At 31.1% G+C, this 27,462-nt stretch overlaps 1 protein-coding gene across 1 annotated transcript in view; it reads left to right on the top strand.

Moving 5' to 3' along the window:
- Nucleotides 1-27,462, top strand: part of LOC130452765 (transcriptional activator cubitus interruptus) — a 197,325-nt gene that overhangs the window by 141,422 nt on the left and 28,441 nt on the right. The window contains exon 2 of the mRNA XM_056792186.1: nucleotides 25,769-25,890. Within this exon, the coding sequence (XP_056648164.1) occupies nucleotides 25,769-25,890 (122 nt within the window). The remainder of the gene's footprint in view (nucleotides 1-25,768; nucleotides 25,891-27,462) is intronic.

The raw sequence follows: 27,462 nt of genomic DNA on the forward strand, positions 1-27,462 counted from the left end.
TGACATTTTATCGTCAAATAGCACTGTTTTCGATTCTTTAGGACAGGATTGACCAATACATTTCAAGACTTTTGTTATATTTTTGCCCATTTAGTGCTGGCAGTACTAAGGAGCTTAAAGGCGATTATAAAATTAAGAACAGTAGACAAAATACGCAAATACTTGTCAAGCACTTGAAAGGGGATTGTCTAGTGCTTAAAATTCCGAAAGTGTAAAGGTCGCTGTTTAATTATCATGTATAATGAAGGAATTTTTGTTGATAGAGGCTTGGTAGAATTAGTTTGAAAAACTACCATAGCAAAACTGACAGCTACTAACTTATTACCAACCGATCCTGTAATATATATGGACAAAACATTAAGAAATAGTTTATAAGGTTATTTTAAAAAAGCAAGATTTCTCCGATTGGCTACTAAACAAAGAAATATTGCAGATTCATTAGAAAAAACTTTATTTATGTGAAGAACTTTGAGCCAATATGTGACTCCATATCAAATCACTGGACAACTCCCTTAGACATATTATAGCAAAATAAGATTTTGTAAACTTGATATGTTAATAGAAGAAACAAAGATTATTTCTGTGGATAGTAAGGAAAATGATGATGCTTATGATGATTCTTTATCGATAGAAAGAGTTTTATATTTATATTATTTTTGTTACTTTTAATGTTTGTATATTTATTATTTTAGAAGAATATTCTAATCTAATATCAAAGTAATTTCGGAGATAAAGAATTATTGGTAAAGCTATATATAGAGCTTTTTTGGAGTACCTATACTAAAATCTAGTCGAAATTCACAAGAGAACTGTCAATAATTACTTTTTTACATTACAATTCTGTATATAAACAGATTTCCAACATCTTAATAATATATACTGATAAAATCACACTTTGCAGCTAAAATATTTTATAGAAAATTATCTTTTCGCTCATATAGTTATTTTCACCAAACATCACAAATTGCTTTAACCGTCACGTTAAGGATAACTATCTTAAAATATTTTTCTCCTAATTGAACGAGAACTTGTTTTTCGACACTAATTGACTGAAACGTTTTCACCTGCTCAGGTATTTGAATAACATTATATATGTACCATTTTATTTTGTACTGGATCTTTTAAAAATTCTTTGGATGAGTTTAAGGTAACCGAAAAATCCTAAAAAAAGTGCAGGTATAAAAGCTTCCTGTTATAAAAGGAACCGCCTATCTTAGTACGGGTGTATGGCAGTGAATAAAAACGAAACTGGGCAATAAAGAATAGCTATAAACCATTCATCAATATTTCCAGGGATTTTAGAAAACTGAATTCTTAGGAATTTGTTTGAAATGAATGAAATGTACGTGGGTATTTCTGTTATATTCACTATGGTTCTTATTATCTTGATGTCTTATTTAAAAAGTTTAATTTCATGAAACATGAATGTAACAATAGAATACATCTAATAAAATTATAAATTTATTTACACTCACCTACTTAAGTAGGATATAGTATAAATTATTTTTTTTCTATAATTGTCCCTGTTATACTTTCAGTTTGTGATCGTGTATCATTTGTCATTTCAAAATTCACTTATTGGAGAATCTGTAAACGATCTTCTCCATTAATGTACTAGTTTAAGGCATTTTAGCTTAACCACTATGTATCTTCAGAAATGGAACCGTAGAACGTATGTTCAGGGATGGAACATTGGATAATTTAACAATATTCATATAGTTTGAAAATGTAAACATTATCCTTATATATAAAATATTGATATAACGAGGCCATCTTCACTTGATTCATCTTTGGTTGAACATATAACAAGTATTTGAATAGTTTGGTTCTCCAGCCATGTCATCTTTTGTTTATAAGTACCCTATATCCTTTTTGGCCGATTTTATTTTGTAATTTTTCATAATAATAGCAATAATTGACAAAAACATGAAATTTGTTACTATATATCCTCTGCAATTCCAGTTATATAGTGGTAACCTTAGAATAGTAATTCTACAAACCCTGGCCATTTCATAAACGGTCTAAACACCGAAGTTTTCTCTTTAATGCATACTTTTAGTAGTTTCTCACTTAATAAAACAATCTTTTTATAAACTGGTTCTTTTTCCAGTAAACCATGTGTAATGATTCTTAACTTCACCAATAATTGAGATATCTGTATGAATTTTAACTAATTTGTCTTGCGAGATTTTCAAGAGAGTCTGTTTTTCATTCACCCAGTTTTCATCTAAATAGAATATTAATTTGCTATGATTATCCACTTTTTGTATTTCCCTCCAACAAACTATTTCCTCTTTTTCTATCAACTTTGATCTATAATCCAAATGTTCCTAAAACTAATTCTTATGAAATTGAGTCAATGCTAGAGCGGGAACGCACCCAATCTTTGAACTCATTGGGAAAGAACAACATAGTTACTCTAATGAGGCTATTTGGCCACACCGGAGTACACGGCAATGAACAAGTTGATCACCTGGCGAAGAATCCAAAAAACGGGAAAACGATAAACTTATAGTAAGACCCTAGGTCTGAAACAATTCCATTTTAATTCTTATTTTACCCAAAACGCCCTTCTATTAAGCAAAGATGAGGTGGGAAGAATTACTGGTGAGCCAAAGCCCAAAGAAAATCGGAAAAACTCCCAACAGCTCTTGTCGTTTCTACAAGGAACCAAGAGAGACTGGTTGCACAATTTGGGGTACACAATAGTATATCAATAAGTCAAAGAGTTAGCGAGAGAGATACACGGCTGTTACCCCGTAGCTCATCTAGATATTACTAAAATGATATTGTCAATGTATGGACAGTTCTTACTCTTGTCATTTGAGTAATTCAACGTCACGTCAAAATTAAATCATAATGTAGTATTTTGGCGCAAAACGTTGGCATGCAGAATTTGTCTTCAATGGTAAAACAAATTGGTTTGTTCCTAAAACAGAAAGATCTTAAACATAAACAAGATTATGGAGAGGAATAATAAAGTTGTGGTAATGGGATTAATCCAGTTGAAACACATCAAATACACTCGTACGCTCAGTTATCAAACAAATGCCTATAATTTGTATATCAGATGAATACGGTGATTGTTTATTGAAATATACAACTGGAAACTCAATTACAATGAAAAATTCACCTTTAAAAGTTTAAAAACGTCTAAAAATGTTGACTTTTTTGAGTGCACATTGAGTTAACTTGGACAGTTCTAGGAAGTAAAATCACTTCTTTAAAGACCAAAAAAAGAGTCAATTGCGTGAATACAGTGGTTCTTTATTCATCTTTGACAACTGAAATAACATAATGTGTTTTTTCCTGATAGTTTAGTATAAATACTCGCGAGTAATGTCATTACTCCCTCATTGAATAACCAACTAGAATTCATGTCGAGTGTTCTCTTTATCATTGGTTTATCATATAGTATGAGGAAACTTAGTTGGTATTTGCTTATATTGAAAGACCTTTACTTATTCTTCAATAGGTTCCTCACCGTTAAAAAAGCTTGGAAATTATATTTTCTTGTATTCTCGAATAAATGTCGTTGTTTACAAAGCTTAACCTTTTACTAATTATTGTGTAAGGCTTTCGTGGCCATCGTCCAATGCTCAAATGTTTCTTGAGCTACGAGTAATAGGCCGTCGTCGACAAAAACCGTTCTTCAACTCGTGTGGTTAGCACTTTTACCACACGAGCTGACGAAACGTCAAGAAGTATTTTTTTTTCAACTACACGACAGGCTAAACATTCTAAACAAAAAACATTTAAATAAATTTGTATGGTCTTCGTTCAAGTAAAACTGCTTCACACGCTGAACGAATGAACTATGAACATTTTTCAAAAGATTGTAAAATTCCAAAGTATTTTTATTATCAGGGAATAGTGTGATCTAGTGGGTGCTCCAGTCGTACCACTTGCCGATAAAGGATTACACCATTACTTAAATCCTCTGTTCGATAGTATCTTACACGTAGAATTTTTTTTCGCACAAAACCCTCATTGTTTATATTGCCGAGAATCTAGAACACCATACATACACTCTTATTTAAGATATCACCTGAAAGGACATTATTCTTGTGTTTGCATTGTTTTCTTGACACTTTCGAGAACATGCATGGATATTGCGCGCATAATGATCTTACTGCAAGCAAAACAGTATGTGTTGGTGTTTACAGGGTGAATTCATATCCGCAGAATAATATAATAATCCGACAATCTCTAATAAAACTGAAAATATAATAATAGGTATAATAATTAGATATTTTTTTTCTTTTTTATTAGATATTTAATGTTTTCTGAAAGATAGATAAAAAAAATTGAAAACAATTGATTTACTTCTTTTTAATTGGATTTTTTTGAAATCGGGAAACCAAACTGAAAAATATAAACATCTGCCGATAAAAATTTGATTTCATAAGGGCTAAACCAGCGCGCGCATATGCAACAACTGAAGCTGCCGACATACTGCAAGAGAAAATGAAATCTCATAAATAGTCAAGTGACAGTAGCACCCAATTTTCCATTAAAACAACAGAATTCGCGCCCCATACGTTACGAAACACACGCCACTGTCTGAGGTATGACACAAAAATTGGATTTGAAAATATTTAGACCTGATAAAATGAAGGGCTAACAAAATGTGTTTAAAATTTCTGTTTCAACTGTTTCAACTCCAAAATATTTGCATTTTGTCTAAATCCTAAATTTCAAAGGTATTTTTGTTCTATGTTTTCGGATCCACCTAGGATCAGTATCACTTCTATATCTACTGTACCATTCAACATAAAAGTAACATTATCAGAGAATACGATTTAACTTGTAAACTGAATTCTGATTTGAAAATTCACAAAATTTCATTCTGCCGTCATGCCATTTTGTACTTGTAGTGTTAATTTAGTCGGTCGTTCGTTAGCCAGTTTTAGAGCGATTTTTTAGTTAGACCCACTACCTAAAGTTTCTCCAACTGCAGTTTTGGTAATTTCTTTGCGATTTGGACAGGTTTCAACAAATAAGTAAAGTACTTAATGCCAATAAATTCTTTTCAATGAAAATGATTAATTTCATGATTGAAACACAATGAATGACAGAAAAACCAACTACCTTTTTAACATATATTTTTTTCATTATTCTTTTCACTGCTATCTGCTGCTATCTCTCGACACAATTTTGATTTGAAAGCTATTGAGGTGCATAAAATCCTTTTCAAACATAAAACACGTACTTGGAAAGTGTGTATTTTTTGTTCCTAATATTTTATTTTCATTAAAAGAGTTCATTCTATACCCAATAAAAGATTAAAATAAGAACTATAATTTTCATGTGAAAATGGATATTTATTACACAAATATTAATTTTACACTCCTTCATTTCCACATCAATGATCAATAATAGCATACAAGCATTTTCATGTTGGACTTTCGAAACGCTGCCAGTTTTTGCTGTCAATTCAAGAGTTCTTGGTTCGTTATTGAATTTGAATTTAAGTTTGAGTTTAATTGGTCAATTTTATTTATTTTGCTAACGTATTAAAACTAAAGAATTCTTAAAAATTCATTTTGTATTGTGTTACACTGTAGTGCCCATGTTATTTCTTTCATTTATTTGCTTTGCCCGCTAAATGAACGGACTATTACTAATTAAATTATTTATTAAAAGTTAGTGCAAAACACTCCTAATAGAAAATATTAATTTTGGAGGTACATTGAAATATAAATCTATTACAAGATTTCGAATAGGCGTCATAAATTTTAATACAGTAGTAATTCACCTAACATACTTGTGTACCTCAGAATCAAATTAGTTCTAACACCTAATGTTTAAAATAAACTACTTATGGTGCAATAACTAACCTACAAGATTGGAATAAAAATTGTTCAATGGATGCTCCAACGCTTTCTAATGCACATTAATTCTCTTAGTGTCAACAATGGTTAACAAAACAATTGAAATCGTTTTTCTACCTACGTAATCGTATCCAAATAATATATAGAGTGTTTGTAAGCTATTGTTTTATTTTTTTCTAAGGAAAGAAACGAATTAATCCAAAAGGGTATTCTAAAAATCATGAATATCTTTTATTGGAAACTCCATTTAAAAACGGGTTAATAACAAAAAAGAAGCAATCATATGAAATAATTAGACGGCAAGAAACAATAATAAACTATAAAATACAGTGTATATCATTCTATTTAGACGGTTGCCCGCCTCTTTCGCATTTATCTTTAATTGATAGCAACAAAAAGAGTCAAAAAAGTCCATGCTGTGAAGTGTATCAATTTTATCTTTTATCTCTCCCAATACTCAATAACTATGAATGGTTCCCAAAATGCAATATATTAAAACCAATTAAAGTACTAATATAGAACACCAATAGATTTTCATTCAGTTATCAGGAAATTTAACTAACTTGTAGCTTCATACTAAAAACATCGTTGCCATAAAGTATAACCCATGACAAGGTAGATATCTTTGTGCAAAATATGAAAATCTATCCTGTAACAAAAAAATTACTAAGAAGACATCAAAAGTTAAATAAATGTAATCGTAGTTGACTTTTTTCTAATTTATTAATTGGAACTATAAAAATAGCGATTTCCAACCAATATTTTCTCAAACCAACTAAGAAAAGTCTATATAGGCTTTCTCTGTTCCTGGTGTACTAACTAAGAATCAAGCTTTTTAGTATAATTTCGTGTTAATAACCCATTTAAATTTGAAATTGATACAATAATACCAACAATATCCTTGTCGTTCTATTCTATGTTTATAGAAAGATTTTTTTCCTTTCCTCGAACATTTTTTCATAGGTATGAAAATAATCAGCAGTGTGAAAATATTATGGAAGCCTATAGAAGTTCAATTCATTAAATTATTCGTTGTTTTTACGGACAAGTGCCACTGCGCATTTTCTTTGTGAAAATCAATCATTGCTTTCTTTTCAATTCAAATCAATTCAAAATTTATCAAGACAATCTTCTTATACTTAACAAAAATCACAGTTAAAAGTACGTCAGCCGTGACATTGAAATATATTTTCTGGTTCATTGATTGATTGTTCATTATTTCGTTCTATGGTCCTTAAAATAATTTTCAAACAAATCTTCATGATTTTTATAATCATCTACTTAACGCTGTGTGAACAATCAATTTGTGGAATGAGCTTCAGCGTTACGTAATGAGTTTTTTGCACTAATAAACAAGATATTTTCACTTTGGATTACTATGACCACAACATATATATACTGTTACATAAGATATGGTTTAATTCAAATTACTTTTCAACCGGTCAGGAATTCGTTGGTTCATGCGTTATTTGAGTGTTTTTAGAAGACATTAGCTCAATAAAGGCGCATGAAGTTTGCTCTAATCCTAGAAAACTGGTAAAGCATCCATGAATCCAAGTCGGAGTAAAATGAAAACAATTTGACTGTTTTCTTTGATTATGAAAGTGTTATACATCGCGAAAATGCAACTAAAGGTTACACGTGAACTATAGATTTCTACGTTGAAATTTTGAAAAAAATTTAAAAACAAAACGACTACTGAAATGGGAAGAATTATTTAAACAGGACTTTATAAAAATGTAAAATTTGACATGAGACGTTTTATCAACCAGAGTTAATATGATGCTTGTTTGAAAATTCGCAATTTAGGAGTTATAAACCTTAATTTTCTATTAAATGGATTTAAGTCAAAGTTTGCTATATTCATAAGGGCGAGTGGTGCTAATCAGGGTCCCACTTTAAAAGTAAACCTGCCAACTAGGTAAACGACTACTGAAATGGGAAGAATTATGTAAACAGGACTTTATAAAGATGTAAGATTTGACATGAGACGTTTTATCAACCAGAGTTAATATAATATTTGTTTGAAAATTCGCAATTTAGGAGTTATAAACCTTAATTTTCTATCAAGTGGATTTAAGTCAAAGTTTGCGTTTGCTATATTTATAAGGGCGAGTGGTGCTAATCAGGGTCCCACTTTAAAAGTAAACCTGCCAACTAGGTAAACGACTACTGAAATGGGAAGAATTATTTAAACAGGACTTTATAAAAATGTAAAATTTGACATGAGACGTTTTATCAACCAGAGTTAATATGATGCTTGTTTGAAAATTCGCAATTTAGGAGTTATAAACCTTAATTTTCTATTAAATGGATTTAAGTCAAAGTTTGCTATATTCATAAGGGCGAGTGGTGCTAATCAGGGTCCCACTTTAAAAGTGAACCTGCCAACTAGGTACTACTTACATCCTATTACAATTTTTAGTTCTTTCTCTTATCACAACCTGTATATTTTTTATTTATTTTCATTTCACTTTTCGCACCATTTGGGAATTTTTGATTAAAAAAAATCTTATACCACCTCAACCATGTTCATGCAAATTAAATTGAAGTGAATATTGTACCTGTAAGCACTCCTTAATATCGACTAAGAATGATATAAACAGAACATGACGATATTATCTATAAAACTTTTATGTGGCCTTATTTACGGCGACCATTAGATCGTTTCAGATTCAGTTGTATAATTTTATAGTGGTAACTGCGATTCTTGGTAAGCCCACACCACTCTATGGACAACAACGCTACCGTGTTCTATGTAAATGATTTTATAGCAGATCTACAAAATAGTATTTAACGAAAAATAAAAAAATTAATTAATGATCGTTCTCATGGAATAAAAATCAATTGTTAGAATTATAGGACAAAGTTTGAGTACAAAAAATGGAGAAGAACATAGTTATAGCTGTAAATGATGAAGTGAGTTAATTCAGAGTAAGGCGTCTATGAAATATCTACATTTGCCAATGAAAATAAGTGTCTTCTTGAAAAAATAATTTTAGATTTACAGAGATGGAATAATTGTGATCTATACTTAAAGTCTTGATACCTAGACAATTCTGATAAATTAATAAAACACCTACCCAATGAATCTAACAATACACTAAAAATAATTATAAATTTGGCTTAAGTGGTTTCGTTCTTTTTAATGTTGATAGATTTCTCACTTTTATGTATATATAATGATTTCTAAAAATTCCCTGTTCCAAGTATTATTAGATTTTTGTATTTAAATGTATATTTCTTCATATTTCATGATTTTTTGATGTAGTTGTATTTTTTTATCGTATTGGTGACTTAGTGTATTGTCCAAGTATTAAGTTACCCATGTAAACCACATATATATTATTTATTTTTTTGCATCTAAATGAGAAATTGAAGAAATTTATTTATTTTTTAGAACTTTAGATTCCAGACCATTGAAATGTTATAATGATTCATTTTGTATTTTATGATTTATTCTAATTTCAAATTTAGTGAAATAGACAACTATGGAGAAAGGCCTTGTACATATAGTAAAAATAGGTGTTCCACATTTTGATGTTGAGGACTTGTTTGACCTCTTTCGCAAATTTCATTTTTTTTCCAGAATAATTATTTACTCTCAAAAACTGCACTTCTAAATTCAGGATTTGAAACTTAAAAAGCCAAGTTTCTGAACTTTTGATGTCCTGGAATGAATTGAAATGTAAATATTTTGAGAAACTAGTGTAAGTCATGTTATATTTCATTATTCAAAAATATCAAACATGAAAAGATAGAATTAGAAATATTATATTTTGGCTGCTTTGTAACTGGAATATTGTTTGCATACATTTCATCATTTGTAAAATAGTGTAGCAGTCTTCATTCCGATAAAAATATATTTACCAATCATAAAATAGAAAAAGAAGTGAATGCATTTATAAAAATTAAATAATTCTTTGATTAAGTCTAATAAAAAAATGTACTGACGACTCAAAGGTCTCAAGAAATATAAGCAAAATTTCATTTTCATTTTTCACTAATTCCAGCTCTCTGGTCGAATATTATACGTGAGATGTAGTAGAATTAATATATTATAGGTTTTTTTCATATTGCTTAAGCCGAGAGATCTCGTCTCGAGGTTTTTATTGCTGTAATTTATTAAAATGTTTCTGTATCATCTTTGGCATTGTATCAACGTTATTACTACTCAAGTAATCACTAAATCATCTGCATCTAACCGTATTTTAATAAGACTGAGTACATTTTCTGTAACGTTATTAATTGCAATTACAAATAATGGGGACGTATAACCTTGAGAATCCCAATTTAGTTTTTGGTCAATACATTGCCCTTTGCATTCGCTCTAAAAATTTTATGGTTTAGAACGTTTTCTTATAAATATTAATATATATCCATCTACATATCATTGCCGCAACGTTTCAAATACTTTTTTTTTATATGTAATATTGAATGCCTTGTTGATATCGATAAATACCGTCAAATATTTCTGCTTATTTACAAAAGTTTGGTATATGTCACAGAGTAATTACTCTGTCGATTACTTTCGTAACAGTTTGTCATTTACTGAGAACTAAACTATCAATAGATATACGACTCAACAATTGTCTAGTTAATTTTTGCCTAATATTTTGAAAAGAATTGAAACTTTACTATTATGCAGGATGATATGCTGATATTTTCATTTCTTAATACAACGATTTTTTTCTCAAATCAACTTTTTTTTCGAGAACAAATGTAGAAATTCCAACAGAAGTAAATACATAAAATAAATGTCACTGTCTTAATGAGTAATCTTTTTGAATACCATGAACACTTTCTATTTTTACTTCTTTCAAAATGATCTTCTATTTTATTTTCTTCTTTGCTGGTAGTGCACCATAATTCTTTCGAAAGTGTCAGAACCAAGCAGGGTTCTAATTCATATTATGTTGTTAGATGTGCAGGTAAAACCTTTCTTGTTACAATAAGTGACTTTCAACTTTTAGAACGTTAAAAAGAAACCCTTAAAAGTATTTCAAATATAAGAACAGCTTATTTCATGGCCGTTTCAAGTATTTATCATTATGACTTGCGATTGTATCAAAATATTCTTTATAATTCTGGGCTATAATAAGTTACTAGCAATGTGAGAAGTACAGTGTTATCTAGAAAACTAGTAGTTTATTTTCAGTTTCAACTAGATGAAAATTAAATACATTAAATGGAAGTAGTATTTCATGGAAATTTCCACTCAAAGTTGAGAATTACAGTTTTTTAGGTTATGTTAGGTTAGGTTAAACTATATTTTGAACACATAGTCTTGTGGCCTCAGAAATTATATTTTTCCATAGAATATTACAGAAGACGACTTCTTTGTTTTGGTACATAGACGAATTCACGGTCTTTGCAAATTTGGAAGGTAGACAATGAATGAAGAAAAGAAAGTAGACGTATCGATAAATATCAAGGTTTCTCCATTTTACACCATTGACTCATTTTCTATGCTATAATAGAAACTTTAGAACATCTCTAATTCAAAGAATGCAAAATGTCAGACAACACTACCTACTACAAAAATATAGAAACCCACAATATAGGTATCTAAGTCCACAGATAAATAAAACTCTAAAAGAAGAAGTAGTAGACATTGCCATCATAAAGTATGACATTTTTAATGGTAAACATACTTGCTCAGAACGTGTTGTCATACGAATGTTGTTTTAGTTATATATATTTGAAACATATCCTGGTGAAAAAATGGAATTCGTGCGATGAGTTTGTATAACATTCACCGCGAATTAAAGTAACAGCAGTGCGCAAATCAACTTTCGCCGGTTTTCCTAATTCATCATGGTCGCACTTAGCTACAGAATGTATTTCGTGAAGGTCGTCTAAAATCGTCTGTTGTGCCAGAAAACTTGCTCTGCGTAAACTGATACTGCAAGATCGTCATGTTGCATACCGTGAGATTGAGGTAGACTTGGGCATTCCACTTGCATATATTCAATACTGTATGAACATTTGGCTTTAAATAACATTTGTTCGCGTTAAATACTGCTCAAAAAAAGTTCTTGTCGATTTGTGCCAAGAAATGCTGGAAAAATTCAATCGCGGGGCCTCAAAAGGCATCTATAAGGTCGTGACACGCGAGAAATCATGGATCTACGCATATGAACCCGAACAGCAATCGACTGTATGGGTCGAATTGTTCGTGTCCGAAGCACTTCGAAGCATATGGTCGCCACCGTTTCATTAGACTTTAGAGCAACGGTCAATTCTCCATTGTACGCCATTATTTGATTACCAGAAGTGTTAGAAAATCAGGGACACCAATGGCAAAAGACGAATCATTCTTCATCACGACAATGCGATCTCTCACACATCAGTTCAAACAAAAACGTTTTTAAGTAGTCAAAACATCGAATTGATGAGTCATCCACCATACAGTCCTTGTTTGGCACCCAATTATTTTTTCTTATTCCCGCAAATCAAAAATAAATTTAGAGATGAACGTTTTTTTTTTCAGCTTAAGGTGTTCAAATCACATATTTTGGAAGTACCTAAATCGGAATGTAAAAAATGCTTCGACAATTGGTTCCAACGCATACAAAAAGGGTATTGATCTTAAAGCCATATCCAATTATAAATTATTGTTTTTATTTGGTTAGCTTAAAACTTAAGTAGCAACCTTAGCAAGCTTTTATTTTGTAGTCTAGTCTGACTGGGACATTAAAAAAACACAATATACCGAAAGCATTAGTTTGAAAGATACAGTTAAAAGTAAATTTTCATGACAATTAAATGATGCTAAAATAATCTACTAATGAAGTAGTTATTCCTTTATTAAATAAGGAATATTTGATTGTAAACGTTCGCAAATATAAAAATTCTAGAGATAGATATATGTATATTGAATTTTACTGTTTCCATTCAATAAATTAGCCCTATCCCACTGACCAGCCGAGTATTTATTCAATTTCTTATACCTACTACTACCGAATGCGTTTCAAGCTGTTAATTGTGTTGGGTTTTAAAAATACTGTCGTAACTTTTATGGACGTATAAAAGCTGAATCCAGACTACATTATCAGGTGTGTCGTGAAATAGTTGACCAAATAAAAGGAGTGCAACGATTATCTCGTAGAAACTCGGGGTGATTTAACTGGTTAAGTGGCAAGACCGTCGCATAAAACACCTATCGGGTTGTATTCAAATCAGCGATGGGCGCAGGACCGGAATTGGAAGATATCTAAAGTAAACAAAGTGTTACACTCCCAAATATTAACATTCTTTATGTTCACACTTTATAGCTTGCTGCATTAGAAACTGGAAAACTGGTATGTTTTCCGCGTGAAAGGGTAGTGAGACAACTTGGTCTCAAGAAAATGTAGATCGTTAACTCAACGTGGTAAATGATCATTTGTACAAAGCTTTCGATCGAATAAAAAAATCGAATCATCGGAATTAGTGCAACACAACATTGCGAGCATTACTATATATAAATATGGAATTGAAGGATTATTCCCATAACACCCAATCTTCTCCGAGCTACTTTTCCATAGTTGTTCCCATTTGTTGTTGTTGTTCTCAAAGTATTTTAGCTGTCCTTTAATTTCTCACACGATGTATTAGTTTTATGTTGGTATTTCCTCTGGCATTTGCTATGTTTACTTCTTTAGTTTCGGAGAATGGAATCCATCCCTGGTTGTGTATGTATTCGCTGGCACTGGTGCCATGGCTGTGATGTTATGTGTGGGTCGCTTTTAATGCAGTTGTTTCGAAACAAAAAACACAAAAGGTTTTTACTGCCCTTTTCATTATCATCGACAGTTGTATAATTTGACAATTTGTTTCATGTCTCGACTTAAAGTAAATTACTTTTGAATAAATATGAAGACGTTGCTAAACACGTTTTAAATTATTTTATCTCCTAATATAACCACTGTCAAAAAATCTGGAATCGATTAATGAAACACAATATCTATAGATTGTTTTAGACAGATAAAAAAATCGACCGGAATTGGATCGATACAGTTTTCTGCTTTTTGGTTGGAACTTCGTTATAATATGATACGTGATAGATCATATAATATTCTTTATTTACGGTTCAACAAGAATTCTTATGGTAGAAGTACAATAACCGAAAAATGTTTTAAACAGTCGGAACGGCAGTACAAAAAGATAATACTTGTTTCATATTTTTTTAAGTTCGTAGTTTGCTTACTACTCTATTATGGATTTTTTAATATAAAATTTCAAAGATTTTTTCAGTATTATTTGCAAACAATATTTCACGATTGCAATTTATTAATTTACTAATAGCCAGATTTCTGTATGTGTAATAATGAAATATAGCGAACATTACACAAAAATATTCAGCATTTTTTGAGGATTTTAAAAACAAATTTCTTGAGATAGTGAAGATGGTACCAGAAAAACGAAATATTTGAGAATAATGTAAGAGCCATCAGAAAATTGGTTAGGTTACCAGTCCATAAAAGTATTACCAGTGAAGAATATCTTTTCGTATTCACTCTTAACTCTTAAGTATTGGTTGAACGATTAACGTCCACGTTTAGATAGTTTTTTTCTTTGTTATTTTACTAGAAATAATAAATAGAACGAATTCAATATATTGTGAATAAGGAGATAATGAAATCGTGTGGGTAACATTTTTCCGCTGAAATCAAAAATAAAACTAAGATGAATTTGAAACGAATCCCATGTGTTAATTCACTCATGAATATTTAATTCGATGATTGCAAACTCGGATTAGACGCATTCACGACACTGAACATTTTGATCATTGCCAATTACTTGAAGTACTTAGTTGCATCGACGATATATTTTTGTAGTAATATGATCTAGCGAGAAAATAAACAACTGACTTTTTCTATAAGAAAATTGTCGTTCATGGATTTATTTTCACTTTTGAAATGAAGTTCTTCTTTTATCACATATCACATGAAATAAAATCGTAAATAGGGTTACCTGGAAGTTAGTTAAGGACAAATTATCCAAATCGTCTTCTGACGTACCATTTGAGATGGTAGAAACATTGCAGAAAAACAGTGATTTATTATCAGTAACATTTTTACCCATTTGGTTATCGAAATTCAATGGTGAACTTTTCTCTACATCGATCGCCCTCTTAACTGATCTAAAATATGTATATCAATTCCATTATCATGTTATGTGTTCTTATTATTAGTAGATACACGGTTATTATCATCTGCTAAAAAAAACAATCATGGATAATTGCTCACGTTCATCAATCGAACTTTCTTCAAACGGTACATAAGCATAACAAGATGCATACATGATCCTCAATGATAGATCCGAGTTTTGTCCTTACATACAAATAAGAGAAACCCGATAGATTCCTCTGAAAGGGCTTCAAAAAGTGGGCGTACTGAAAAATTTAACGCATACCTCGAACGAATATAGTGGCCAATATAGAAGTACTAAGAAAAATGAAGTTCTGGATACTGATAACACTGAAAACTTGAATATTTTAGGCATAATGAGTTCTATGACGTCCTATCAGAATAGACCATTATAGATTAAGACAAATCACTATCTAATTTATGCAAACGTTCAGAACAATAGTCACATGTGATTGTTTTGACCAGTACCAATAGTTGAACTATTGGACGTAATTTACATACTTAAGCTTCTCCATGATTTCATTGATGGTTTTTTAAGCAAATAATAGCACTTAATCAGTACACGAATTTCTCCAATTTCTATAGATATACATTTAAAATACCTACGCGGTTAATTCAAGTAACATTAATTCCAAATGGGTATTATTATAGTCTATTTCAGAAAGGTATAGAGTGATAAAATAGGGAATTCCGTCCACTTCGGCTCAATTTCGGTATCTGCCATAGGTGTAGGTCTTGAAATAGTATTGTTTGTAATGTTAAAATTTCAAGTAATTGCCTAAGAGAATTAGGAAAATTTGTCTGAAGTGTCAATATCGAAATATTGTGTAGTGATTACTTAGGAAGTCAATTATACAGTTACGTATTGCGTTTAACAGATACCGTTTAACCTTCTATTAGTGCCTCTGCCCAATTCCAACCCTATTTCAGATTCGGCTTAATCATAAAAACTATGGATTTTGCCTGGGAGAAGCATAACCGTAAAGCACTTTTACTGGAAAGCGGTGACATTGTTTGCTGGCGACGAAAATACTTAAAAAGTATAAAGCAGTACAGAACAGAGCAGAAGAAAATCTTGATGAGACGTGGATTAATGAAGGTTATACAGTACCAAAAATGTGGCAAGACAAAAATATAACCAGTGCTCGCCAAGCTTTCATGGAAGGCCTGTCAACGGGTATTAAGGTGCCATCAGGTAAAGGGAAAGGACTAATAATCGTCCTAACCTTTCAATCGTACCATACGGGAGAATACCACGAGGACATGGATTCGGATGTTTTTGAAGACTATTTTGGTGAAATGATAAAATATCCTGTTTAATATATATTCAGAGGCAAGTTTCCAAGAGGCTCTGCAATACATTGAAATTGGAATGAAAATCAATGGGAATATCTTAAATAATATTAGATATGCCGATGACTAGCAGATACTAGCCCACACCATTCAATATAATCAACAGCTATTAAACAGAGTAAATACTATCAGTGAAAATTACGGACTTAAAATGAACTACAATAAAACGAAATTCATGGTAATATCGAAAACTACAATTAATAATGTGTCGCTGTCAATTAATAACCAATTCATAGAGAGAATACACCGTTTTAAGTATTTGGGAAGCTTGCCTGAATGACGAGTAGGACCCAGAAGAAGAAATTAAGACAAGGATAGAGATAGCCAGGAGCACGTTTTTTAAATTAAATTCGCTTCTCACGAGAAATGACCTTAACCTGAGAACACGCTGGAGAATAACACAATGCAATGTTTTTACTACCCTACTTTATGGTGTTGAGAACTGGAATTTGAAGGTCTTCAGCATGCGTAATGTGCAAGCTTTTGAGGTGTGGCTCTTTAGACGGATCCTTAAAATACCATGGACGGATCGGGTGACCAATGACGAGGTGCTAAGACGAATGAACAGAGAACGAGAACTGTTAACCACTGTAAAGAGAAGGAAAGCTTCCTACTTTGGTCTTGTTACAGCTGATCATGGAAAGAAAGATTGAAGGCAGGCGCGGCCTGGGTAGAAAAAGATTTTCATGGTTGAAAAACCTTCAAGATTGATTCCATGTACGTGATGCCGTAAATCTAATACGCATGACTGAAGATCGAGAAGAATTCCAAAGGATGATTGCTAACCTTTTTTATAATTTAATTTCTTTATAATGTATTTTTATATAATGTTCAATAAAAGCTAAGTGTACCTAATACTATGTTCATAATGCCTAATTTTTATTCTGTTAAAATAAACTTCTCTCCTTTTTATCCTACCGGCACGCCTTTGGCACACTATTTTGTGAATGGATAACAATAGGCTAAACCCATATATTGACCCCAACCCGGGTGGTACTACCTGTACTTGATAAAAGGAAAAAATTGTACAATGAAATCAATGCCAAACTATGAAAGTGGCTTAAACATTCGTTGGGACACTCTGTGGAACCTAATGTGGTTTTATTACTCTATAGCTTTCTGAAATAAACTATAAATTTAAAGCTTCCTGTTTTCAATAAATCGGTGAGAGTAATTAAGCGACCAGAAACTAGTAACCTTGGAACATTGCGACCTTAAATCGATCGTGAAATAACGCCACCAGTTAAAAGATAAGCCTTATTAACACTTACCGTCACGTGAACTTACAGAAATAATCTAACGCCAAGGTGGGTCGTCCCGACTTAATTGGCATAGTCAAGTAGTTCATATCTGATGAGAATACGCAGACTCGAGAACTCGAGGTATTCTTTAAACTGAAACAAACACAGTGTCGGAACTTTAATACTATTTTAAAACTATTTAATAATAAACGCAACCGAAATTTACAATATTTGTGGACCATAAAATAATAATAATTCGACCTAGATTACACAGGGTGTTCAAAAAAGGAGTGCAACGTAAAGAGTTCTACCTAAAAAACCTTTTTGTTCTAAAATTGAATGATGTTTAGGGTCACTTCAAATTTTGATCAATAAATCTAACGTTATAGAGGTTATGTTCAATAATAATTGGTACGACTCGTGTAACTAACTTCCTTCATCAGAGTCAGATACAAAAACAAATTCATTGGATGTATTAGTTTTCAAAATATTTTTATATAAAATTGTATTACAATGTTGCCGATAGTTTCTGCAAAACCGTACAAAAAGGTGTTACCAAGTATATCCAATTATTTTTTCTACCTCTCCTTGACACCAACCAATCATCTTTTTTGACGCATCCTGTATAGTAATTATATAGTTCGTAGCGGGTTCAGCTATAGATTTATGAGAATTAAAACTGAATCTCGAACTCATCATCTGCGGACATGACACGAAATATCCACAATGGCATTAGTATTGATTTGCTGAAAGTGATACCACAGATGCGCTGATCCTTTTAAATAGAAATATAGTACACTTAGATGATATCCACAAATATCGAGAACATGAATTCATGAAAAAATTGTGAATAGGTCTAACTTGGATCCCTTACCAGGAATAACGAACATCTTACGAATGAAATCATAATAACTGATAAGCTATGCAAATACTAGGTGTAAGTGTAAAAGATTGTATGTACCTTCTTCTCCTATAATCTCCTTTAACTTTTTCAGCTGTCGTACGCGACCGCCGGTTACATGTTTTCTTGTACTTCCTTGTCCTCTAATCTTTTGATTTTATTTATCTGGAGTTTTTCGATTCTTATCTCCTATTCCTATTAGCCTATCGATTTTCTTCTATCTTCGAACATTCTTTTGTTATATCAAGATCGGCATCGCTCTATTGTGTTATCAGTGAATGCGGAAGATTGTGAATAAAGGCTTCCTGGACTAGCACCTTGTTTTTCACTCTGATGCTCGGGTGTGTTATCCAAAAATGTTGACTGAATGCTAACTTGAGTCTAAGACTTTTTCTATCATGTCAGCTAATTTGATAATTAGGTACTTAATTATAGGCTGTAGTCTGTCAATTCATAATTTTTCTCGAAAAAAAATTATAGGTCGCTAGTGAATCGACGTGAAAGATTAAGTGATCTAAACTAAACTCCTTTTCAGCTGGTTACTATAACTATAATATCGTGCTAGGATTATTTGAAATTGTTGTTGTTCTTCTTCTTCGTATTAGACGTAGTCGCCTGTTTTATCTTCGACATCCTTGCCTCCTATCCTGCTTCAAGGTTGTCGCTCCACCTTTTCCTGGGTCGGCCGGTACTCCTTCGGCCCAATGGGGATTTATTACGCGCTATCTTGACCAGTCTGTTGTTATCCATACGACTTATCGTGCTCATTCCATTATTTCTTTCTTGATAGAACCCATACGTTGACGTCATCTACTTTGCTATCCTGCAGTAGCACGTATATATCTGCTGTTTCCATAATTTTTTTGGTTTTCTCCTTTTCTGGCCGAATCTCTGCGGTGTAGGTCATTATAGGTCTTACCTTTGTATATTCTTGATTTGGCTTCTATTCCGATATGTTTATTTCGCCATATGGTTTCGTTCAAACATGCTGCTATTCTTAAAGCTTTAGTTGTTTGCTCTCTTAGTTCGTTCTCTAAGTCCAAATCCTGAAATCTCGATTCCTAGGTATTTGAATTTCATTACTTGGTGAATTATCTGGTCGTCTACACCTAGCTTACATCTTATTGGAGTTTTGGATGTGGTCATACACTTTGCTTTGTACGCAGATATTATCATATTGAAAGATTTAGCTGTGCAGTTAAACACATATAAAAGCCTTTGAAGATCATCCTTTCTAAATTCTAGGTTATATGTTAAGGTCAGATTTGAATAGGCAAATAAGAATGTCCGAAAGAATAACAATATAAAAGCAGTAAGATACAAAAAAAGTTTACATAAATTAGAGCGTTAAATAAGGTATGAAATACATAAAAATAATTTTTCTCTAATATTGTTCTTATTATCAAGAATCGAAATCCGATCTAATTTTTGTCAGCCAACGTAGACCAGGTGTTCCTAAGCTGACATAAACTTCGGTTTAAAATTCTTAACTAAGTCTTCCACATTAAAGGTACTTTTTTAGTTCTGCAAGGAGGAATTTGTCTCTTAATAGAGTTATAAAATGAAAACTGGTGTACTAAAATCGAACTGATTAAATTAAAGTATTGTTTGTTAAAGTCGATGCATTTCTTCCAATTGTTACTTGTCACCTCACAAACGGCACGTTTAAATAATAGTTTAGAATTATTTAGTTTAAACGATATATTTTTTCGCGTAACTTCTTTATTTATTTGTGCTCATATTAATTTAATAGGATTTTGTGCACAATGGTGTGAGGAAAGTCGAAACACAAATATATTACGAATAGTAGCAATTTCGTCCACAACATAGACTTTAAATCTGTCTTTGTACGTTTTCATTGGATGAAGCTTCGATTTAAGCGTGTTATTAGAACGAATTTTTAATCACGACTACAAATTAGAGCATCTATTAAATCTTTGATATAGGGCATGCAATTTGAAATTTCTTTCCCATGTAGTTAAAAATGCATATGTATATATATATATATATATATAAAGATCTTCATATATATATATATATATATATATATATATGAAGATCTTTATAAAAAACACATTGTTAATTGGAATTATTCCTTCTTCAATTCATATTTAATACGTTTACGATTTATAAATAAACTTTACTACATAAAAAGTGGTTTGAAGATAATTCGATTTTATTCACAATACTTTATTTTAAGTTATAGATATAGCTGAATTACTCTTTTTAATAGTGAATAAAAAATTGTGTGTTTCAGCTCCGACGCACGACTGGAGTTTACTCCTTAAGTTCGATAGTCTAACCAGACGCAAAAAGAGTTTATTTAACTTAAAAAAGATTGGTTGATTGCCAGAATATTTTGGGCTTCTTTCATTAATTTTTTTTAATCTGTAAGATCGCTGTCTCTCGGCTGGAGTTTTGGAGGTTTAGATTTTTTCCTAGTCAAAAAATATAAAAAAAATTAGAAAATTTATAAATGCATAATTATAAAAATTTTAACCGACTTTAAGAAAATTGATAAAAAAAGGTTTTTATAAACATTTTTTTTAAATTATTATAATTAATTTTTTATTTAAAATATAATATTATCTTAATAATTAACAAAAATGGTTATAAAAAGATAATTATGTCACTAAATCTTTTACATACAATAATAAATAGTACATGAAAATTATTTAAATAAGTTAAAAAATAACTTTTCGAAAGAAAATTATATAAAAACATTATTATAATAAAAAAATATTGTCGATTTTTCTGATAATATTATCGAATTATTGACAACAGTTGTTAATATTTAAAAATTATTTATAAAATAAATCATAATAACGTGGAAGAATTTATAGACATCGACAAAAAAATTAATTTTTGGTTACGTTAGAAATTTTCTATTTTATGTGGATGCGCTCGATAATTCATATTGGGTTTGATTATCTAATTTTATGTGTTGTTTTCAAATATATATTTATATGAACTATATCGATAATTATTAAAATATTTAATAAATACAAATTGCACATGCTCATACATATAATACATGAATTATAACGTACCTTGCAACCACGTGTTTGTTAGATGTTCCGGCAATATCATCTACACCTCTTTCTGCCATAGTTATTTGAAAATACTTTCAGTTCACTTTAGCGGAACACAATGATAAAAATTAAAACTTCACAATAACAATATTAATTATTGATATTTATAATAAAAACAGCAATATAAGTATGTTGACATTGACAAATTAGAAAGTTGCGCACCAAAAACGTAACGAGGTCATTCATCGATTGATTTTACTCCTTACATTTTTCTCATACCGGGCCCCTTATATATGCAAATCGATTCTTAAGGAGTAAACTCCAATAAATAAAAGTAAATCAGTAGTTGAGAGAGATACAAGTGTTATTTTCATGAGGAAATTTTATGTACAAAGCAACACAACTTTATAAAAGATAAAATAAAATAAAAATTTGTAGAAATTGTAGAAATTCTGCCACAGAATAATCTTTCTAGCAGATATGCTTTTGTTAATTTCCTAAACTTAAATGTATTTGCCATTTTTAATTCTAAAGTTGACTGATTGAATAATTTTTTTGGCATTGGATATGATGAAATATATGTATATACTACCAATATTGTCAAATTTTAATTTGACTTGTGACTGGTACAATACATATTCATAATAAATAACAACCTTCAAAATAATTAAGTTGTCATGTCTATTTAATACCACTTAATTAAATATTGATTCCATTAAAGGGTGTAATTGAACATATATATATATATATATATATATATATATTATATAAATATGATATTACCTAAACGACTTCTCAACTGTTATTAATTTATCATCGTTTATTTCTCTTTCACTTAAATTGGCCCCGGTACGCGTTGCATCACGAAATTACTACATCTAAATGAATGTTGCATATCAATTGTTTAAACAATGATCGATGAATTTCAATTCAGTAACGGATTAGAGGTTGCGTCATCTGAAGGTGCTCTTATTTGTCAACTGTATCGATATGAATCTGTTTTATGTAAATTTGTTTAATTTTTTGTTATTTATCTAGTTTTATATCTCACCAGTGCAGCGTAGTGAAGTGAATGGTGTATACATTTTTGTGTCATATTAAACGCTATAATGGAAAAAAATTGAAGAAGAAGAATAATTGAACTTGGTGCATGCAGAAAATGAGGCAAGACTTGTAGAAGGAACCTCAAAAAATAAAACTAACGTTATCGAGTTGAAGTTGGATTAAATAAGATGTTGATTTGGAAAAGTTAATAATAAGATATGACTCAGAGACAAGGAAAAAGTGACCAATGCATTTGATGAGACAGTAATAGAGATGAAGTTATAATATCCAAAATATAATGTAGAATATATTGAAAAATTACTTAACTAAGATACTATATGGTGATAATGAAGATCAAAAACAGATAGAAAAAAATACGAGTCATAAAGGGATAACTCAGCATAAAGCGCTTTGAATAAATTATAAATGAGTTGCAGTAAATGAATTATAATTAATTCACCAACATGAATTAAAAATAGCAATCTCATTTTTAGTTTCTTTTTCCCTTAAACTACACTCATACCCTCAGATCCCCTTGTGCAATTTCTTTATTAATTCCTTGTCTCAAATCAAAATCGCGGAAAACCTACTTCAAATAGCTCGAACTAAAGAAGTATTTCTAGCATTTGACGTCCATATAAACCATGGGAAATGTATTTCTGAAATTGTGAAATATTTCTCTTTCATTTGTATGGATTGGTTAGATTAGGTTAGATTATGTTAGACTATGTTATTAATATAAACCAACCTAACCTAATCTAACTTAGTCCAACCTTATGTGACAACCTATTAAAAATTATACACTGTTCGCTTTAAGAAAATGGTATATGTAGTAGTGATCATAAAGCTTGTGTGTAGGCTCAGATGATTTACTAAATTTCGTTTTATAAGAGTATCAAATGCCAGATATACTTCTTCAGTAAGACACTTTTTGAAGCTATTTGAAGTAGGGTTTCCGCGACTTTACAGCCTGAAATAACGCCAGTTTATTACTATTTAGACACTGTGAAATGGAGTAGTGTTTCATGCAGTTTCCGATAGAAAGTTCTACTTTAGTAAATCACAAGCCAGGGGATGTATTAAAGGAACGACCTGTACTTCTCAACTACCTTACGTATCGAGTCATATGCATTTCTGGACCTGATATCACTTAATTTGGATTATGAATATGTACAGGTACTAATTTCAGGTGAAAAAAAGAATCTTTGCAACAATACCCCACTCTCCTATGCCGAAGTTCAGATTTTCTATCTTAAGTATATTGTGGTATATGTATAACTACACAAAAGTCAATCATTTATTCGGTTTGTTAAACATGAAGTAATTGAAAATATTGTGCCTGTTACAACAATGGAATATATATTAAACTCACCGTAGAACAGCATTCACAGTAGCTTTTATTAAAATGATAAACACACGTGTTTTGTCAACTAGAAAGAGGGCAGTCATTTCATTATTAATATCACCGTAACATAATTGATAAAGTTTTCTGGTTATCGGGTGCATTATAAATAAAAAAATACATTTAATCGTATATAAACGCAGTCAAATATATTTTCTAATGAAAATGGGAAACGATTTTTTTCCGAACTTAAAAGACTGGCCTGTCTTTTGTAAAGTCATTGCCCTGTCTTAATCAAGGACGAACACTCCAATTGAGAAATAAATGAGTCAATCAAAGGCATTAGTTGTTTTGAATAGTAGGTTTTCTAAACTACGAAGCACATGTGCTCGCTCCTAGAATTCGTAAGCTGTACCACATTTTTTTATATGTTTTCAAACGGAACTCGAATAAAATAATAAAAAACATGGGTCGCTTGTCGCTAAAAATAAAATTAATGAAGGAGCCATAATATTTAATAACAAATTTTTGCTTCATTTAACTTTGAAATCTGTTACGGTGAATAACTGTCACAAATATAATTCCATATATTCTGCAGTATTTTTAGAATCACATCATACAAAATTTAAATGTGTATTATTTGACATTTTTTAGAGCGTTGCCCGGTATTTTAATTTCCGCATATTTCAAAATACGGTATTGTTTATTAAAGAAAGATATTTACAAGAGATAGTTCATTATATTATAGATTGTAACAAATATGTAACACAAATATGAATTGAGTTACGAGGGGTAGTCGATAATCCATGAAACTCAGATTGTAGTTGTCATACTTTCACTGTGAAGGATTGTAATCTTGAAGTTTTTGTTATTGGTGATCCAGGGTGTTTACCTAACATCAAGGATCAGTAGTCTTTGGTCAGCCAGTTTTAGTTGAACCTATTTTCCCAGCTTCATAATCCTCCTATAGGTTTAGTAACTTGTTTGCGATTTGGATACGAAGGATTTGTTAAGCAACTACCTAATCATATATTCTTTCACTATAAATTTAACATATCATAATCCTTCGATTAGATGAGCTATTGCGTAAAAGTTGTGAATCAACCTTGCTATCATGTTAACATATTTATTTATTGCGTACCCTGCACTGTTCATCAATAAGGTAGCAGCGCCTTTGCAAAATAAGCTTCTTGTTGGGTAACTATGCGTCCTATCTATTCTGGGTTCAAAAAGCGTGAATGTAAATACCTTGGTTACCTAATTTGGAAGACATGTTATCGTGAAACAATTTGCGCTTGTTATTTCAAGACAAGACGCGCTTTGCAACTTAAGTACCTTATGATAAGTCACACAACGGATCTACTCGTTATTCATAATTTTGGATTCTGAGCCCCTTCCTTCGATAATCGTTCAGCAGTTGGTGCCTTTTGACTTACTGCTTGCAGGTGGTGACTCTAGGTTAAAGGTCAACCCGAGATGTTTAATATCCAGCTCAAAGGCTTGTTCAACCTCATTCATTCTGATGGAATGAGAATCGTTATTAGTACCTAATTAAAATACCTTCCACTAATGACAATAAGACATGAATCCCGATATTTAGATATAGTAATCTAATTATAGAAAAAGTTACTATATTTTTCAATAATTTTGATTTCAAACTTTACATCGACTGGACTTTGTACTTTTTATTTAAAAGATTATGAAAAACTAAATGTATGTATGTTTGTTATTTCGTAGTAATTATGTATCCTTCATAATTGTAGTGAAGTTTTATGTAATTTTCTCGTATTCATATTAGTAATCGAAACATTACCACATTACGTTACTTTATGAACACATTGTATATATCGATTTCGTCTTTATTAAACAGATTTTATCTTTTTACAGTGTCGGTGGTAATCCTGGAGGCGGTTTACTTCTAGGAAGGGAGCTGCATCCAGCATATCGGTTACCTCCACATATGGAGTATCTGTATTCTCTCCAACATTCCACTGGTAGCTCCATTCACGGTAAGAATTATCATTATTATTTAACTATAATATCAAAATATTGGTAATCACAGCAAGGAAAAAAAACTATATCAGGAATTCTTTATAAAATGATGGTTTTCATTGAAACGGAAAATAAAGATTTTATTTGTTTGAGACAGCAATATGTAACTGTAATTGTCCACAACAAGCCCTAAGAATTTTACAGATTCAACGACGTCAATGCGTGGTGTTATTTAATAAAAAAGGGTGCAATGCAATGTAGTGTACAGTGCAATGTAGAAAGTATTTTATATTTAAACAGAAATAATAAAAGCCTTTTTTGACCAATGATCTTAGATCGTGGGAAGTAGTGCAATTTGATGCTTGATTTTTATCTCCTCCTTTATACAGAGGTGGTAAGTGGTTTAATATGCAATCTGGCAGACTTGAAAACATTTTTAATGTAAGTTCATCAGTTCCGGATAAGTATTTATATTAATATTTATAATATTCATCTTTAATGTCATTAATTGTATTGCGAAGCTCTGCTAAAGCTACGGGCATAAAGAAGAAACTGTGTAAGTTAGTATTAACATTAGGAAGATATGAAAGGGGATCATGAGAAGTAGTTATAAAATTTGATAAATTTTTGGCTAGTTCACGAAGTAATTATTGAGGTTATCAGGTAAAGTAGAAGTTATACTTGATGAGAAGAGTCGTAGAAGAAGAAGAAGAATAAGCTTTATCTCTTAGATCATTCACATTGGACCATGTTTCATTGGAATGAATTGGCGAGTTTCCTATTATAATAAATATCTTTGGCAACTTTTGTTGTCTTATGATAATTTTTTATGTATAGTTTTACGTAATCTTTTAAGAAGACACTATATGCATGTTCTTTTGCAGATATACGTAAACCTTCAGTGGACCAGGGTTTGTTTTGCTTATTTTTAATACGTCTGAGGGGAAAAAAATTGGATACCAGACTAGTTATTGTTTTTATGAATCTAGAAAGTTTGAGGTCCACATCACCAGAGAGCATGTTCCAGTCAATTGTTTGACAACTGAGCTTGAAGTTTTGAAAACTTTTTTCGATTAACCCATTCGTGATCTTACTATATATTTCCCTGGATTCCTCGAATTAAACAATCCTAGGAATTCTCTTCTCAAGCTATTAATTCACTAAAATAACTTCATTCAGATATTAAAATCATTCGGGCAGTTGTGGCACAGCTAACAACGAGACACCACGGTCCATTAACTTGACATATTATTTACGAACCATCTAACAACTACACTCGATTAATAATTCTTGGTAGGCTCAAATTATCCCATTTCTTATGTTAATTCATCAACATTAAAAACATACTGTTTCGTCGACCGTGTTCTTTTTCTTTTTTCATCTCTTTTGGTACACCTACTACATAAGTTATCCATTCCGTAGGAAGTCGGTGGTTAATTAGTTAAGAATATTTTCGGGAAAGGTAATATTTTAAATTAATTTAGCATGTTAATGACGTGAGAGGGTAAAACTTCTTTCCGGTCGATGCAAGTACAGGATAATTTATATAGTAATTTTCGGCATTTTTGTCTTTGAAAAGAACCAACTGG

This window comes from Diorhabda sublineata, chromosome 2, assembly GCF_026230105.1.
Source record: "Diorhabda sublineata isolate icDioSubl1.1 chromosome 2, icDioSubl1.1, whole genome shotgun sequence".
NCBI lineage: Eukaryota > Metazoa > Arthropoda > Insecta > Coleoptera > Chrysomelidae > Diorhabda > Diorhabda sublineata.